General features: G+C 42.9%; 1 protein-coding gene across 3 annotated transcripts in view; it reads left to right on the top strand.

Moving 5' to 3' along the window:
• Positions 1-18,352, top strand: part of NBEAL2 (neurobeachin like 2) — a 408,006-nt gene that overhangs the window by 290,344 nt on the left and 99,310 nt on the right. For all 3 annotated transcript variants that reach the window (XM_033931896.1, XM_033931894.1, XM_033931895.1), the window contains 6 exons: positions 2,095-2,232; positions 4,588-4,893; positions 5,853-6,002; positions 8,638-8,795; positions 9,852-9,976; positions 13,121-13,247. In XM_033931896.1, the coding sequence (XP_033787787.1) occupies positions 2,095-2,232; positions 4,588-4,893; positions 5,853-6,002; positions 8,638-8,795; positions 9,852-9,976; positions 13,121-13,247 (1,004 nt within the window). The remainder of the gene's footprint in view (positions 1-2,094; positions 2,233-4,587; positions 4,894-5,852; positions 6,003-8,637; positions 8,796-9,851; positions 9,977-13,120; positions 13,248-18,352) is intronic.

Below are 18,352 nucleotides of genomic sequence, written 5' to 3'. Positions count from 1 at the left end.
CTGCCGACAGTTACATCCATGGAGGAAGTTTTACTTCATTTTCGTGCACAGCAGTGGCAAATTTAACTTAGTTGGATGAGAAAAAAGTCCCAGATCCAGCCAAAGACCATGGTGGTAGGCCATGGCGAAGCAAACCGCTCCCACAGGCAACACAGCAGAAGACAAAAAGAAAGTGGGAATGACCACAGCAAACTAGATCAGGATGACGTTAATACGAGGGCTGCATCTGGTTTTCTTTCCAAGAAGCAGACATGGCAACGCTGGGCTGGTTCTTGTGAAGCTCATATGTGGACGTTTCTGAACCTGCAGTTGGACTGCCATAATCTTCATTGATGGGTCACAACAAGAGAAAGCACTTCACACTTTTCATCATGGCAGATGAGGAAAATATGTCTGTGAGAGTACGCCAGAGGCATGTAATTGAATTTTGTGTTAAATTTGGAAAGAGTGGTAATGAATCTCTTGACATGTTACAGCAAGCATACAGTGGTGAAACAATTAGCTGTGCTGTGTAAACTAAACCTTAAGTTTACATACCGCATCCTCTCCATGAATATAGAGCTCGGCACGGTTTACAAGAGCTTAATAAAGGAAAAGAATAGCACATTGAGAATAGGTGGGGAGGAGAGCGTTACGTTTTTGTGGTTTTCAGGTGCTTACGGAATAGTTGGAAGGAGACCTGAGTCCGCAGTGGGGTAGTAAGGTTATTCCAAAGCCCTGTAATTCTGAAGAAGAGAGATTTTCCCAGTTTTCCTACATAAAGGATACCTTTTAGTGAGGGGAAGGAACGTAAGAAGTTCGAGAACCATTCTAAGACTGTGGAGTCGATGCCTATCTCAGAAAGTTGATAAATTAGAATATCATGGTGGACGACATCGAAAGCTGCAGAGAGATCGAATTGTAATAGGACAGCAAACTTATTGCGAGAGTGTAATTATTGCATCTTTGAAATTAATGAGACCAGGAGGGATTCGGTGCTGAAGTTGGGTCTGAAGCCGTATTGATAAAGTAAGAGAATGGAGAATCTCTCTTGGTAGGATGAGAGCTGGGTGGAAATGATGGCCTCTAGCATTTAGTCAGGAGAGGGATGTTTGCTATGGGACGGTAGTTAGAAGGAGAGGAAGGGTCAAGGTCAGCTTTTTTTCAGTAATGGGGACAAGGCAATATGTCCCATTTCTGCGGAGAATAGGCAGACACATCTTCCTCGTCTGCTATGACGAAACGCACGAAGTTCTTCCCCTTGCTGAAACCCAGCAGCGAAGACTACGGCAGTCCAACCACAGGTTCAGAAATGTCGATGTATTGTGTAGTTAATAGTGCGTTTTATGCAATATTTTATGTTCAGTTAATTGTATTGCACTGTCAAAGTTTGAAAATCAATAAAGATTATTAAAAAAAAAAAGAAATGTCGATGTATGAGCTTTACAGAAACCAGCATAGCTTTGCCACGTCTGCTTCTTGGAAAGAAAACCAGAAGCCGTCTTATTACTTCTCAGTCAGCCCTCGTAGATATTTATTATCCATTGTTGAATGTAGAGCAGAGGCACCACTACAGGCCCAATAGGTCTTAATTTAAAGTTGTCCAGTCTCAGTGGAAAACACAACAACAGACCCAAAATGGCCCGTGGCAACAAAGCTGGGCAAATTGTACTTGGGGGGGGGGGGGTCTCACAACCACTTGCTCTTTTGATGATTTGAAATGCTTTATGTGGCCCTTCTCTGGAAAGGTTTGAGGGTCCATGCAGTACATTGTAGGAAGGATAAAGGAATGTGAGAATTACCCAACAACGATTTACAACATAAACCACAAAAAGATGAAATGGAAGAGATTGGGTTCTCCTTTATTTATTTATTGAAATGTATTAATGGCCTTTATGAAAATACTCGGCCTTAGCCAATGAGTCTGCTAGATTTTTCCGGCTGTCCTTTGTGATGTAGTGAAACCATTATTTAAACGTTTAAACCCTTGTTTATAGTCATTTGAGCTGCTGGTGTCTAACTTAGGTGTAGAGATATAGAATAGCGAAGCCTGATGGAAGGCAGAAGGGCACCTGGAGCTTGACTGGAGTTGTTTTGTGCTTACCTCCGGCACAGATCTTTGAAGGTGTCAGCAGCCTGTTGGATAAACTGGAAGTGTGGGGTCACCTGGCCAACGGGACCTCAGATTTGAAGGAGATGGCTCAGATCGGCCTGCGCATTGTCACAGGATATATCACACTGGAGGACACACAGGTAATCGGGCTCCTGTCCTTGAGAGGTGGTAGCAGAATAAATGTAGTTACAGGAAAATACTTTTAAAACCAAAAGAAGGAAATATTTTCTCACGCAAAGAATAGTTCAGCTCTGGAAATTGTTGCCAGAGGATGTGGTAACAGCAGTTAGCGTAGTCAGGTTTTAAAAGGATTTGGATAAGTACTGCTAAGAAGAGATAATAGTTACTGCAGATGGGCAGACTCGATGGGCCATTTGGCCTTTATCTGCCATCATGTTTCTATGTTCTATTGATTTTGACATGAAGGGAAGTCACTGCTTGCCCTGGGATCTGTAGCATAAAACGTTGCTACTACAGTAGACTCTCTGTTAACCGAAACTCAATTAACCAGAACTCTCAAGCAACCAGAATAAAAAATCTAAGAAATACTGTAATACTTTAAATAAAAATGAAAATAAAATCAATTTCTGGCTGAAATTTAAGTGTAAACTTGGCACGTCACCCCTGAGTACGTCCACGCTGTGCCTACCACATGTCCGGTAGTTTGTCTGGAACAGTTTATGGTATGACATAGTATGGGGCATAATATTAGTTAGGCCTATTGTTAATAGTAACTCTCAAGCAACCAGAAACCACATTTATCCGGCACCTTTCAATCCCTGAGTGATGGTTAACTGAGAGTCTACTGTATTTGGGTTTCTGCCAGGTACTTGTGACCTGGATTGGCCACTCCTGGAAACAGGATATTGGGCTAGATGGATGTTCTTAAACTCTTAAAGGACCCCTTCACCCAAACTGTGTGTAGTCTGAAGAGTGTTCAGCCTGCTAATGAGGCCAGCAATCATGAGTTTTCCTGATCATAACATTAAATTCCATATGTGAGCATCTGGGGGGGGGGGAAGGTGCCTAAAGTGACTAGAAAAAAAAAAAAAAGAGGTTTTAATGAATTCAGTTAGAGTAAACAATTGTAATGCAATAGTCTAAACCCCATCTTTTTATGAGGAAAAAAAAAAAATAAAAAAGTTACAGAAGTTTAAACATATCACTCTTCCAGACAGGTTGTGGACCTATGACATTAAAAAAAAAAAAAATCAGCTATTCTCAATAGTTTGGATCTGATGCTTTAGTCACCTTTTCCCAAAGAAGGTCACATATTGTTTAATAATTGTGAGGTTGGTATGCAAAACATGTGTCCAAGTAACTTCAGAAGTTATCCAGAGGAATATTTTAATTCGACACCCCTTAACCTACTCCACTCATCTCATAAACTTGAAATTTTGGCCATCTAAAATGTATCTGGTTATTTCAGGAGAAACAGAGCCGTGCCAAAGGGTGTAGTAATAGTTTACTCTAGATAGCGTTGACATTCAGCTCTGTCCTGTTAAGTTGAGCTGCACAAATTATTTGCATAAATTTATCCAGATAACATCAGCTGGTCATATATTTCATGGTAGGGCTTACATAGAAACTTAGAAACATAGAAATAGACGGCAGATAAGGGCCCACGGCCCATCTAGTCTGCCCACCTTAATGTCTCTTTTAGTTGTCCAGGTCACTTTATCTCAGGGGTCTCAAAGTCCCTCCTTGAGGGCCGCAATCCAGTCGGGTTTTCAGGATTCCCCCAATGAATATGCATTGAAAGCAGTGCATGCACATGAATCTCATACATATGCATTGGGGAAATCCTGAAAACCTGACGGGATTGCGGCCCTCAAGGAGGGACTTTGAGACCCCTGCTTTAGCCGGTAGAGACCCATTGAATATCAGCTTCTGTTTAGGCCACTCCCCCCCATAGTGGAGGAGTGGCCTAGTGGTTAGAGCAGCTGCCTCTGCACCCTGAGGTTGTGAGTTTGATTCTCACTGCAGCTCCTTGTGACTCTGGGCAAGTCACTTAACACTTTATTGCCCCAGGTACAAAATAAGTACCTGTCTAAAACGCTTTGATTGTAACCACACACAAAAAGCGGCATATCAAGTCTCTTGTCCTAGCCAGCTGGGTTTTCTGGAATACCACAATGAATATGCATGAGATAAATTTGCATATATTGGAGAGCCCTGGTATGCCAAGCCTATCTTATGCATATTAATTGTGGTATTCCTGAAAATCCAGCTACCTAGATATGCCTCCCGGAAAAGGTTGAATATAGTGTAAAACCTTATTGGCTGACCCTTACCCAAGCCACATGCAAATGAACAGCTGATGAGCAGACCTTCATCAGAATCCCATGTAATTGCCCCAATCCATCCCCTCCCTAAAGACACTCCTGCATCTAACTTTACAGAGAAATTTTCTTAACTGGGTCAGCATGATCAAAGTAGGAAGAGCCAATAGTTAGTTATTATTTGCTCATTGTTCTCCTGTCTCTTGTGCCCAGATGCATTCTTCAGCCTATGTGAAGCTCCATGGCCTTCTGCAGACGGCCTCGGCACTCAGGCGGGAGGAGGCATGCTACCTGCTGGGAAAACTAGCCACCCCCCTCACGCAGTCCCTATATGCCAAGACCGAAATGTTCTCCTGGCTGGTGCCCATCATCCGCACACTGATGGACCAATACTTCGAATCTCTGCAGCTGCAGTACCACCTGCCCTCCCTGCCCCCCACCAATGGCAGCCCTACGTTCTATGAGGATTTCCAGCAGTTCTGCACCTCCGCCGAGTGGAAGACCTTCATCGAGAATCATGTAGGTGATTGTGGAAAGGGACACTTTAAGCATAGTATAGCAATTCTATAAAACAGGAGATAACATTTATCAACCCTAAAGCACAGCAACTTAAATCTTGTCTTCAGGATGCTTCTCATATGCGATTGTCATGGTGTTACATTACATTAGTGTCTTCTATCCCGCCAATATCTTTCAGTTCCAGGCAGTTTACAACAAGAACTGACCTGGGCATTCCCAGGGAAATTACAAGGTTGATAGATATAGTTTGCGTCGGAATCTGGGGAGAGTTGATCAGGTTTAGTTAGATCATTTGACATATTTCTTGAATAGTATAGTTTTAAGATGTTTCCTGGATGTTTTGTAGTAGGGCGTCGTGGTCAGCAGATTGGACAGGTGACAGTCTAGTCTCACTGCTCTACATTGTGCGCAGCTGAGATTGACTGATTGTCACACAATTACGGAATCAATGTGGTTGAGATTATTGACGGATTGTCAATGGTGTTGCAGAATTGATATGCTTATATTCTTCAGGGCAGAACTGTACTGATTGTCCACTTGATAAAGCAGGCACAGAGCATGACGTTTTTCTGAAATTTTTATAAAATGACTCCCCCCAAAATGGAGAAGATGGTGAATCAAGTACTACGTCAATACTTTCTGATTTTGATTTTGGTAATAAGAGGATATTGATGTGTAATGTGTCGGGAAGTACTATTTTTCTCAGCTCTTCCAACAATTATAACTCATAACTAGTCCGAGTGCCATTTTGCTTGTAATCGTCTGAACCCCAAGCAAAATAAGAATACAGCACAGACTCCAGAAAGCGGGTGTATGTGGTCATAATAAGAAGCATGCTTATATAGCCAAAACATAACTGTAGCTACAAGAAATTGTAGATATGAAGACAAATAGCTTGTCCTTCTGTTCCTTCTTGTTTCTTGGTCTCTGACGTCACCACTGGTTCTTTCTCTGGATAGGTTCAACCCACCTTGTCTCAATTTGAAATGGATACGTTTGCAAAGAGCCATGACCAAATGTCAAATTTCTGGAATTCCTGTTATGACGCGCTGATGAGCAGCTCACTGCGGAGGGAGAAGGAGAAAGAAGACAGCAGAATGAAATGCCAGGTAAATAGCACGGTGGAAGGTGCCAGTTTCACATTTCTCAGCTGACCAGTGGCAGGATCAGCTTAGGAGTGCAGATAAAACAGGGCACAACTCTTGAACTTTACTTTTGAAAAATAATCAGGGGTAGATGATGAAACGTAGTGCCTAGAAAACCTTTCAGGGAAATGAAGTTTTGCCCTACTCATCTGCTCTCTGTGCTCTGCTTTCCCCTGTTTCCTTTCTGGAAATGTTTTTGGAATCTCTGAAGTTGGGTTGTAGATAAGACATCTACTTTCCCTCCCTGTGTGAGGTCTCTATCTGATCGTAGGCCCCGACAGCGGCCTACCTCATGTTTCAGACACCAGCAGTTCTATAAGGGATCTTGGGTAGCTCAAAGCAGGCATCCAGGTTGTTGCCTGCCAGTAACTTTACCGATGACAAGTTTACTGACTTTCTTTCTCACTTTCTCACTTTAAAAGGAATATAAGCGGTTTACAATGTTAAAAACCAAAAGAATAATTAAGAAAAGAAATAAGAACATAAGAATAGCCTTACTGGGTCAGACCAATTGTCCATCAAGCCCAGTAGCCCGTTCTCATGGTGGCCAATCCATATCCCTAGTACCTGGCCAATACCCAAGGAGTAGCAACATTCCATGCTACCAATCTAGGGCAAGCAGTGGATTCCCCATGTCTTTCTCAATAACAGACTATGGACTTTTCCTCCAGAAACTTGTCCAAACCTTTCTTAAAACCAGCTACGCTATCCGCTCTTACCACATCCTCTGGCAACGCTTTCCAGAGCTTAACTATTCTCTGAGTGAAAAAATATTTCCTCCTATTGATTTTAAAAGTATTTCCCTGTAACTTCATCGAGTATCCCCTAGTCTTTGTAATATTTGACGGAGTGAAAAATCAATCCACTTGTACCAGTTCTACTCCACTCAGGATTTTGTAGGCTTCAATCATATCTCCCCTCAGTCGTCTCTTTTCCGAGCTAAAGAGCCCTAACTCTTTTAGTCTTTCCTCATACGAGAGGAGTTCCAATCCCTTTACCATCTTGGTCGCTCTTCTTTGAACCTTTTCTAGCGCCACTATATCTTTCTTGAGATAAGGAGACCAGAGTTGAATACAATACTTCAAATGAGGTCGCACCATGGAGTGATACAGGGGCATGTTTGTTGTGCCTCAGTATAGGAGCCACAATGGCCGCTGAGCGCCAATTCAAAACCAGGATCTGGGCATGCCTAAACCATCATAGAATATAGTGTAAAACCTTATTGGCGTGCCAAACTTTAGGCATGACCGCATAAGCCAGGTCAGTGACTGGTGTAAGTTGTTGCACCTGCACTTCATTCAACAGGTGTAAGTTGTGCGTTATGTTCCAGAGAAGAGAAAATAGTAAAACTAGAGGGCATAACTTGAGGTTGCGAGGAGGAAGACTCGGGAGCAATTTTAGGAAATTCTTTTTCGTGGGGAGGGTGGTGGATGCCTGAAAAGCCCTCCCGAGGGAAGTGGTGGAGAGGAAAACGGTGATGGAATTCAAAAAAGCGTGGGATAAACTGAGAGGATCTCTAATCAGAAAACGAAGGATGTAAATTAAGTAACTGGACAGACTTGCACGGTCTGTGTCCCAGATGTGGTGATTAGGTGTAGTATACAGATTACAGGTTACAATTTGCCATAGTTCCAGTACCTGCATGTAAAAAAAAAGTAAACTGATTTGGTTGTGTCAGAGAAAGTCAATATATCAAATCCATGACCCTTTACCACAGCTGCAACTGATGTCTTCTTGCCCCATCCTGGCTGAAAGGGAGCTTTGGAAATGACTCCCTTCAATCCGGCTAAAAGTCCTCTAGATAAAATTGGTTACAAATGCTTTTACTTTTAAATGTTTTAATGATGATAAGAGAAAACAGATACAGATAAAGAACAACCAGTGCACAAGTGTATAACACAAACATTATAAGACAAAATAACCAAAGTCTCCATCATCAAATTTTTTCAACACAATTTATCTCTCCAATAACTTCTACCTAAGCCTCCCCACAAAAATAAAAAAACCCACACCAAAACAATAGAGTTGCCATTGGATCCAACCCTGTCCCCCTCCCCTTTCCACCCTCCCACCCACCACAAAACACAATAGGTATCAAGCACGTCCCAGGTCAAGACATGTATAGGGAAGGTCACAAGTTACCATGATTAAGCACTAGGCTTCCCGCACGAGCAGGAAAGTCCATAATGTAGGAGGCCCAAATGGACCAGAGCCTCTGTTTCCGCTTATGTGTTAAGGAGGCTTCTTTGGATTCCCAGGTCAATAACTGATGCATGGAATTTTCCCATTGCCAAAAAGACAGAGGTTACAAATGCTTTTACGTAGATTGAGTGAAGACAGTGTTCAGGCGTCCACTTTATCCAGGTACAAGAATGGCTCTGAAAATTACCCTCCACATGAAGTAAAATAAGCACTGGTTGAGTGTGGAGAGACCTGCCTCAAGTGTCACGTTATCAGGGCTGGAGGTGATGAAAAAAGTATGTCCAGAACATTTTACAGCCTGATGCTTTTACCACTGAGTGACGAGTGGATTGAGACTGTAATTTAGATCTCTCATCTGTTTTTTTTTATGGGTTGGGTGGGGGCTGTTTTAATCTAGATGCTGTTGCTGGAACCAACGATAAAGCGGGCAAAGTTTGAGAACATGCGCTATGCCAATGTCCTGAAGCAGATTTCCAGCCATCACAGCGCCGTACTGCGCCAGTGGAAATCACTGTGCCGACTCCTGACCTGCCAGCGGGGTGCCTGGGCAGAACGGTGAGAAGCCTGAGAGAATGCGGCGAGGACGGCAAGGATCTCTTTTGTCCTCCTCGCCCGCCTTTCCCAGTCTGACAGTCACGCAGTTGAATCAGGTGGTGGGTCTCTGGGACTTTTCTTGAGGGACAGAATGTGGTGGGGTTGGAGTGAAATACTATGATCATTTGTCATAGCCACAAACAATGTGGTACAAATGGATTTGAGGTAGGTTTCAGATACTGGCAGTTTGTGGCCTGTGGTTTCTGAGGGCACTCGGTTAAACACTAGATTCAGCTGTTGAATTAGCTAAAGTCCATTCCCTGCTGTCCATTAGCAAAACAAATATGCTGCTACTCAGATGATTAGTCCAAAAAAGAAAAGGAAAAAAAAACCCACGTGGGAAATGTAATATCGAAAGAAGGAGCGGGGAAGGGACATAATCAACCAACTATGGGAATTAACAATTTATTAAAAATAGAACACATATAGCACATAAAAAAATATATATTTATGTAGCAAGGCCTAAAAAAGTCTTTAAATCATCTGTTTCCTGGACCCCAACACGGTCTGTGTTTTGGCTGAAACAGCTTTCCTCAGGGGTATGTTAAAAGAGCCCAGTAGATGGCGCCATCACAAGCCTGCTTTTAATGTCTCCAGTTGTCGTTTGACCCCTGTTTCCTTCTTTCTCTGGGTAATTTAAGTTCTACTTTTGACTGAAGTTGGGGGCATGTTGTTACCACTCCGACTGTGCTTGTGAGCACTTTCTGTGATCAGCAGATAATCAGGTTTTCCTCAAAGATGCAGCTAGTCTCTTAAAGATGGGCAGAGAGGACTTTTATCTCCCTCCTCACAGTATAAGTGTTCCCTTATTTATGCTTCGTGCAAACCTCAGAAAGGCATTTGGTCACTCGTCAGTCTGCAGTCAATTGAGACCTTTGCACCTAGGTTTTTACCTGCATGCTGAAATGAGTAATTGACAGTATTCTGTGACCTTGCAGAGCTATGCGGTGTGGTGTGGTGTGGAGTTTTATGATTTGTTGCGCTACGTGACCATTCCTCTCATTTTTCTCTTCCTAGGACCCCCCCGGAAATGAAGTGGAAGCTGTCGACTGCCGAGACCTATTCCAGAAGAAGACTGAAGCTGGTCCCCAATTATAATTTTGACTCTCATACTGACGCTAGTGCCCTTCGTGATAATATGGGTAAGATCAGCGGGGGCAGGCTGAAGGGCCTTATTCCGTTGGTAATCTGTTACATTTTATTCTGCTTCCCCAACTTAACAGTTCATATCCTTCAGTCATGTCAGCCCTGTCCTACAGCTTCAGGGATTAGAAGCTAAGAGTCTATTAATGGCCTGGTAACATAGAAGAATAATGAAGATTAAAAATTAATTGGAGGGTGTGTTTTTGTTTTTTATTCACACAGTGCAAAATTAAGCCATGTTATCAAGATGACTAATGTAGCTGGGTTCAAAAGTTCCTGGAGAGAAAGCCTATGAAAGAGACATGGGAGAACCATAGTTTTTCACTAGAAATAAGCTATGAGAAATTGGATCTATTTCGGCATCTGGGTCTATGTGATCCAGACTGGTCAAGATTGGAGACAGGATTCTGCACTCAGTGGACCTTGATCTGACTTGGCTTGCCTTTTCGTGTGTTCTTCTGTTAGGTTTATGCAGGACCTAGGGGCAAAAACGAGTATTGAAAATAGACATGTAGGGTGTGGGGGTATAACGAAATTGTATCTGCAGATCCCAGTGGCATAGAAGGGCAATCTGTATTTAGAAATATGTTCATGCAGGAGGAAGTGACGATGCTGACCTTAATGGCAACTTAAAAACTTAAGCACTTCTAAAATTAGAAACTGCTCCCAGATGAGATAAAGATGCTGCCATACAGTAACAGCATCTATGGGGCAGGAGCAGCAAGCCCAGAATGTGGGAAAAGTGCAAGGTGAGATTCCTGAAACTAAATATGGAAGCATATTTTTACGGCTGAGAAACCTACCGATGCTCTCTTTCTGAAAACGGGACATTTCGACCTCCCAAAGCTGTGCTTGGGGACAATGGGACAGGCTACCTAAAAACGGGATGGTCCCGTTCAAAATGGGAGGTATGGTCACGTTAGGCAAGAATAGCATTTGATGCATTTGAACTCGCATCTAGAGCATCTGCCATGTCTGTTGCTATGAGGCGCCTTGCTTGGCTGTGAGGTTCCAGCATGGAAGAACAGAACATGAACATAAGATTGCATACCTAATACATGTCATCATTTCACTTCATTATATCACTGGAATTCGTTTTCTATTCTTCCATACAGGTTTGTGTTTATATTAACCGTTCATGAACAATTTTTGTTGTCACAGTTGTATAGGGGTACTCTCTATCCCTCTCATGGTTCTTAAACACGATTTCATTAAGTTTCCATTCACTATGCACCTTTCATATGATTCATTCACTATAGTGACATGATAATAATAATAATAACTTTTATTTTGTATACCGCCATACCCAGAGAGTTCTAGGCAGTTCACAACAATTAATTAAGATTACAAATGAAGATAACATTGGAATTAACTATTTTTGGAATGTAGATGGCAGATAAAGGCCAAATGGCCCATCTAGTCTACCCTATGCACCTTAAAACTTCACCATTCATACCGTTAGTCACATAGGGTTTTTTTCTCTCTCTTTTTTTTTTTTTAATTTCACCCATGGAAGGGATCACTCAGAAGGAATCACGTTGTCTGCAGCTTATCCAAAACACACCAATCAAACTCATACATAAAGCAAGAAAATATGACCATGTCACTCCTCTTCTGCGAGAAGCGCACTGGTTACCCATCTCACATCGCACTACATATAAAACTTTATTGCCTGCTTTTAAAATTAAACATACGCGCTCACCAGCTTTTCTTGATAAACTTATTATTCCTTACTCCTCACCACGGACCCTTAGATCAGCAGATCAGAACTTATTGACTGTCCCTCCAATCAAGGAATACACCAGGAATACAAGCTTTTCTGTTTCAGTCCCAACTCTGTTGAATGCCATGCCATCCAATTCTTTCAATAAATTCAAAACTAAACTAAAAGCTTTCTTATTCCAAGACGCATTTCATAGCGCTTGACAATACTCCTTTTCAACTGCAACTCAGCCTACAAAAAGAACCGCTTCTATGAAGCGACACCCTCTCCTGGTATATTTTCCCCTCCCCTCATACCTTCACTTACTTTTATTTTTTACGATGTAATTATAAACTTTCCTCCCCCTCTCCCCTCCCAAGCTTATGTACATCATCGTCCTTGTCTACTTCATGTTTTACCTTTGTTCTTTTACCCCATTTTATTTTCATGTTTTTAGCTTTGTAAACCAGCCAGATACACGATGATGGTCGGTATATTAAAATGTAAATAAACTTGGAAACTTGGAGCTCATTTCCACAGAAATTTAATTCAATTCATTAAAATTTTACTTGTAGTCACATAAGCCAATAATCTGTAGGACCCCTGAAGAAGGCTAACCGAAACATGGACCGTGTTGGGTCCAAACCTGGCAGTTATCTTTTCAAGACATTGGACTGTAATTAATGCCTATGAAACTCATAGGACTGCTGTTGACATTTAGCTCTTCAAGTCAATTGGACTGTATTTTGGACTATCTTTGATATTGGCTTTTATCAAAAGTTTTTAAATGTTCTAATATGATTTATAATTAATAAACATTGTATTTATTTTCTCAAGTAAATCCGGATACAATTGTTCCATTTTCTGTTTTGCTTTCGAGTATTTTCCTATTCAGTGGAATACAGGTCTCTTTGTTGTCGTTTGCTTGGCTGTTTGGTACAATAAATCTATACAAATTTGTGATTTGTAGATCTGTCAGAGATATTTACATACCTCCAATTATAAATGCACAGGAGATAGGCCTCCTTCAACAGAGAGGAAGCTCTAGACAAGAGATCATAGAATGCGAATGAAAGAGGCTACTCATGGGTAACGTGATGAAAAATTTCTTTACAAGCAAGGGTAGTGGATGCATGGGACAGCTTCCCTGTGGAGGCAGAAAAAAATGAGGACGGTGATTTGGATTCAAGAAAGCATGAGAATAAGCACCAAAGGTATCTGAGGGAGAAGGAATTACAGAGCTGAGCAGGTGTTGTGGATGTGCAAACAAAGTGGGCCATATGGCCTTTATCAGCTATCATAGTCTCTATTTCTATGAACCATGGAAGAACCAATCACTGCATGCAATTGGCTTGCACAGCATCAAGAGAAATTCATGAGCGATGAGATAATATTTTTTTTGCTTTATGTCGTATAAAGAATTGGTCTTCATCTCTTTCAGGTGCAGAGTACATGCAGAACTTGGAGAATTCTCTCCCACTGGCTGTAGCCAAAGAAGCCAAAGTCAGCGAGCTGGAGGATGATCAACTTGGTGATGAGGATCTCCTGTTCCTCGATAGCCTTAACCAGTAAGACACCTTCTGTCTGTGACCTGTACCCTTATTCTTTCTCCCTTTTGGTCTTCTGATATATTTCAAAGTGGCAGATGTAGTAGTCTGTATATTGATGTGAATATTATGAGTGTTGGATCACCTTTTCAAATACTGAAGATCATGCATGAAGAACATAAGAAAAGCCTTGCTGAATTTGACCAAGATCCATTGACCACAACATCCTGTCTCTAACAGTGTCTGGTTTAGGTCACAAGTACCTGGAAGGTCTAAAAAAATACATCTATTTCTGATAGTCCATTCTTTATCGTACCTCCAGACCGGCACAGAACAGATGCCAACAGGTGGAGACTGAGACATTGATTTTTGGTTACAGTACAAGTGGGTTGTGCAGTCACATCTACAATCAGTCTTTTCTCAGTCTCCAACAGGTGGAGTGGTAAGTTTGTTCAGTCTGTGCTGAGGTTTGTTAGGGCCTGTTGGATCTGATTAGTGAATCTTTCTTGTCCCGTTTGCTGTCCAGACAGAGCTTGGGGGACCCTCTCAGGGGTCCTACCGAACTCAGGGGTGCCACACTCGGAAGGATCAAATCCCTCCTCCCATCTCCCTTTATGTCTTTGTTAGGCACAGACTACAGTTTAGAGAGCCAGTGGGGTCTGCTGTCTTGATACAGCTGGTGAGCTGTGAGAAGATATTAACCCTCCTTCAAAGAACAAGAAATAAAAGGAGCATAAAAAGGACCTGAGGCTGCCATTTTTATATGGCGTTGTTGTGCGTGGGTCTTTGGCGCATTCATTGTGAGCATTTCTAAAAAGCAGGGCTCATCGGCAGGGGGTGGTGGAGATGCCCGGGCTTCCCCTGCCACTCATGCCAGGGTTTCATCACTTACCAGTGGTCAGGGAGTTTCAGCATTGCTGACTGCTGGGGGGTAGGTACTCCATTTACTTCATGGTGCCTAAAAAAGAGGGGTCTTTTTGGCCCATTTTGGATCTGAAAGGTGTCAATAGAGCTCTCCGGGTTCTGTCTTTTCGTATGGTAACCCTGAAATCCGTAATTCTTGCTTTCCAGCCTGGAGAATTTCTGACTTCTCTTGGCCTGATGGAGGCCTATCTGCATGTTCCGAGTCGGGCCTCCATGTTCCAATTTGGGCCTCCCATCAACGATTCCTTCGCTTTGCGATTTTGGGAGAGCATTATCAGTTTTGTGCACTTACTTTTGGTCTGTCCACAGTACTGCAGACCTTCACCAAGATTATGGTGGCAGTGACTTTGCACAAGGAGAGCATTCTGGTTCACCCCTATCTGGACGACTAGTTGATTTGAGCAAAGTTGTTTCAGGAGAGCTCCTGGGTTACGACTCAGGTTGTGGACTTTCTGCAGTCACTGGGCTGGGTGGTCAACCTATCCAAAAGCCAGTTGACTCTGTCTCAGTGCTTGGACTATCTTGGTGTTATCTTTGACACCAGCTTGGGGAAAGTATTCCTTCCAGAGGCCTGAGTGTGCAAATTGCAGGTGCAGATTCTCTCCCTGATGGGATTGATGATCCCTGATGGGATTGTTGATTTTCAGCAGGACTTGGAGTTGATGGTGGCCTCCCTGGAAGTGGTCAGGTGGGCTCGGGCTCACATGCATCCTTTTCAGGATGCACTTCTTCGGAGATGGTCGCCCCAGTTTCACAATCTGGACTCTTCCATACCTCTTCGGGGCTTAGTTCGTTGCAGCCTAAGCTGGTGGCTACAGTCTTCCAATCTGGTTCAGGGAGTGAGTCTCGATCAGCCCCAGTGGACAGTGCTTCTCATGGACACCAGCCGCCTCAGTTGGGGGGGCTCAATGTCTCTGTCGCTCAGCTTAGGGCAGCTGGTCATCGGTGGAGGTGTCCTGGTCGATCAGTGTTCTGGAGACCAGAGCCATTTGGCTAGCATTGGTGGACTTCCAGTCCTTGCTGGAGGGCAAGTCAGTTCGAGTTCTCTCAGACAATGCCACAGCTTTGGCTTACATCAATTGTCAGGGGACACCAAGAGTAATCTGGTGGCACAGGAGGCCTCTCTTCTGGATATCTCGGCTTCCCACATAGCCGGAGTGGACAATGTTCAGGTGGACTTCCTCAGTCGTCATGCACTCGATCTCGGTGAGTGGTGTCTTGGACAGGAAGCTTTCGAGTTGATTGCTCAGTCATGGGGCTGGCCAATCATGGACCTCATGGCAATGAGTGTCAATGCCAAAGCGCGAGGTTTGTCAATCGGCACAGGGATTTCCAAGCTGAGGGGCTGGATGCACTGGTGCAGGCTTGGGCGATGAACAGCTTGCTGTATGTATTTCTGCCTTGGCCTCTGGTGGGCAGAGCTGTTCTTTGGATTGCCCGGCACGTAGGCTGCTTGATTCTCATGGCTCCGGACTGGCCTAAGTGCCCGTGGTATGCAGATCTGGTTCGTCTGCTCGTGGCAGATTCTCTCCCGCTCTCCTTCTTGCCTGATCTTCTGACTCAGGGTCCCATTCCAATGTTCCATCCAGGTCCCTTTTGTCTTATGGCTTGGCTCTTGAAAGGTAACGCCTAAGTAAGAAAGGCTATTTGGCTAAGGTGATCTCCACCCTCTTGGGTTCTCGGAGACTTTCCACCTCTCAGCCTTATGTGCATGTTTGGAGTCTTTTTGAGGAGTGGTATTCTGCACATGGTGTGGTTCCCCTTCCTGCTTCTTTGCCTCACATCTTGTAGTTTCTGCAGGATGGCCTGGAGTGCGGTCTTGCTTGGTCTTCTCTTAGGGTGCAGACTATGGCTTTGTCTTCCTTTCGCGGTCTGTTGCATGGTTGGCATTTGGCCTCTTCCCCGGATATGATTTGTTTCTTGTGGACGGCAAAATTGCTCCGCGCTCTGGTTCGTCCATCAGTACCAGCCTGGAATCTCAATCTGGTTCTTTCCGTGCTTGTTAGTCTGCCTTTTGAGCCTCTCGGTTCCTGCACATTGAAGGACCTTCCCTATTGTGTTTTCCTTTTATGTATTCTTGGGTAATAAATTGTAGGTCTTCCCTTTTCTCTCAATGTTTTCATGTCATAAGTATGTTTGTTTTGTTGGTCTTCGTTTAATTATTTAATATGTTCGTCTCCTATCTATTTTAAATTACTATATACAACGCTTTGTACCCCTGGAGAAGCGTTTAATCAAAATTAACTATGAAACTATGATAAACTTAAGGCAGTCTTCCTGTGGCCATTACTTCCGCGAGATTCATGTCCAAACTGCAGGCCTTCTCTTGTAGGCTACCGTTTCCTAGAGCGGGTCATTCTGTGGCCAGTTCCCTCCTTTCTTCTGAAGGTGATTTTGTCTTTTCATGTCAACCAGTACATGGTCCTTCCAGTCTTGGATAGTCAGGAGGGCTCTTTGGAGCAGAGACAATTGCGCAAATTGGATGACCTTAGAGTCCTTCTCTTTTATGTTCAGCAGACCTAGGAGTTCCATCAGTCTGATCATTATTTTTTGTTCTTCTTGCAGATCCTCGTAAGGGGGATGGTTCTTCCAAGGCTACCATTGCGCATTGGATCAATGAGGCTATTGCTTTGGCATATCTTCTTCAAAATAAACCTGTTGCATAACTTCTTAAAGTTCATTCTATTCGGGGTCAGGCGGCCTCTTGGGAGTTTGCTTGTGCCTCCGGTGGATATCTGTAAAGCTGAGGTATGGTCTTTTCTCCATTCCTTTGTTCGCCACTACTGTGTGGACATTCAAGCGCGTTGGAACACGGTGTTTGGTGAGCATGTTCTTGTGGCGGCCCTTCGGGGGTCCCACCTATAACGGGTACTGCTTTGATACGTCCCATCTGTTCTATGCCCGTCTGGAGGGATAATAAAGAAGGAGAAATTAGGTTCTTACCTGCTAATTTTCTTTCTTTTAGTCCTTCCAGACTGGCACAGACCCCGCCCTGTCATTCTGTTCGGTGTTTTTTTGCGAAGAATTACAGTATTTTCTGCGGGATTTTGTTGTATTGGTTATTGGAGAGTATAGTGTGTTGAATTACAATTCAAACATTTTCCTTTGTCTTCTCCATGTGATTGTGGAGTTGGTATGTTATTATTCAGCCTAGTTAGTTTCTGCTTGGCTATTTGTCAGACTGATTGTAGATGTGACTGCACAGCCCACTTGTACTGGAGCCACAAGTCAATGTCTCGTTCTCCACCTGCTGGCAAAGGAATGTAAACCCATCCATTCTGTGCCGGTCTGGAAGGACTAAAAGAAAGAAAATGAGCAGTTAAGAACCGAATTTCTTCTTTCCAGGGATAAAAAATGGCTCTCCCAAGTCTAACTGGCTAATCATTTCTTGTGGACTTGTCCTCCAAGACCTTGTCTAAACCTCTTTCAAATCTCACTATGTTGGTCATCTTGACCAAATTCTCTGGCAACAAATTCCTCAGCTTGTTTTATTTCATTTAATTAATTGATCGATTTAGTTACACTTATAAACTGCATGGAAAGAACCGCTCTAAGCAGTGTGCAAAAGATTATAAAGTTACAATATAAAACATGAGGAAGCTCTTGAGGCCAATTTAGGAGTCTGTCAGGATCACTTTTTATTAGAAGAAATCATAAACCAGACATTTGTCTTTAATCTTCTGGTCATTGGTTTGATAGAAAATCCTCTTGTTTTGTGTTTCAAAGGTTAAACAACTGTGTCTTGTTTGCCTCACAAAATATTTAGGGGGAATTTCAGAATGACACAAGATTTTGAAATGCGAAGATGATCAAATACTTTGAACCACATAGAAAAGGGCTCTCACCTATTTTTGGACATAGACCCTTTGGAACTGCAAAGTTTTCATTTTAGTCAGCTGTGATTTCTCTCTACCCCCCTAAACTAATCCCTTTACTGAGCTGTACTGGTATATGCCTAATTGACTCTGTACCTTTCTGTGGGTTTTTAAAAATTTTATTTTAACTTGATTTTTTGACACTGTTTTTATATTTGATATACCGTTAGCACATATGTATTAAGCAGTTTACAATAGTAATACAATAGAAATGGTGGATTAGCCCTCTCTGTCCCAGTGGGATCACAACCTTTCCAATTACTTACAAATCACAAGAGAGATACAATATTAATTCGTTAGTCTAAGCACATAACAAAAAACAAAGTC

The sequence above is a fragment of the Geotrypetes seraphini genome, chromosome 2, assembly GCF_902459505.1.
Source record: "Geotrypetes seraphini chromosome 2, aGeoSer1.1, whole genome shotgun sequence".
Lineage (NCBI taxonomy): Eukaryota > Metazoa > Chordata > Amphibia > Gymnophiona > Dermophiidae > Geotrypetes > Geotrypetes seraphini.
This window is presented reverse-complemented; position numbering and strand designations above follow the sequence as displayed.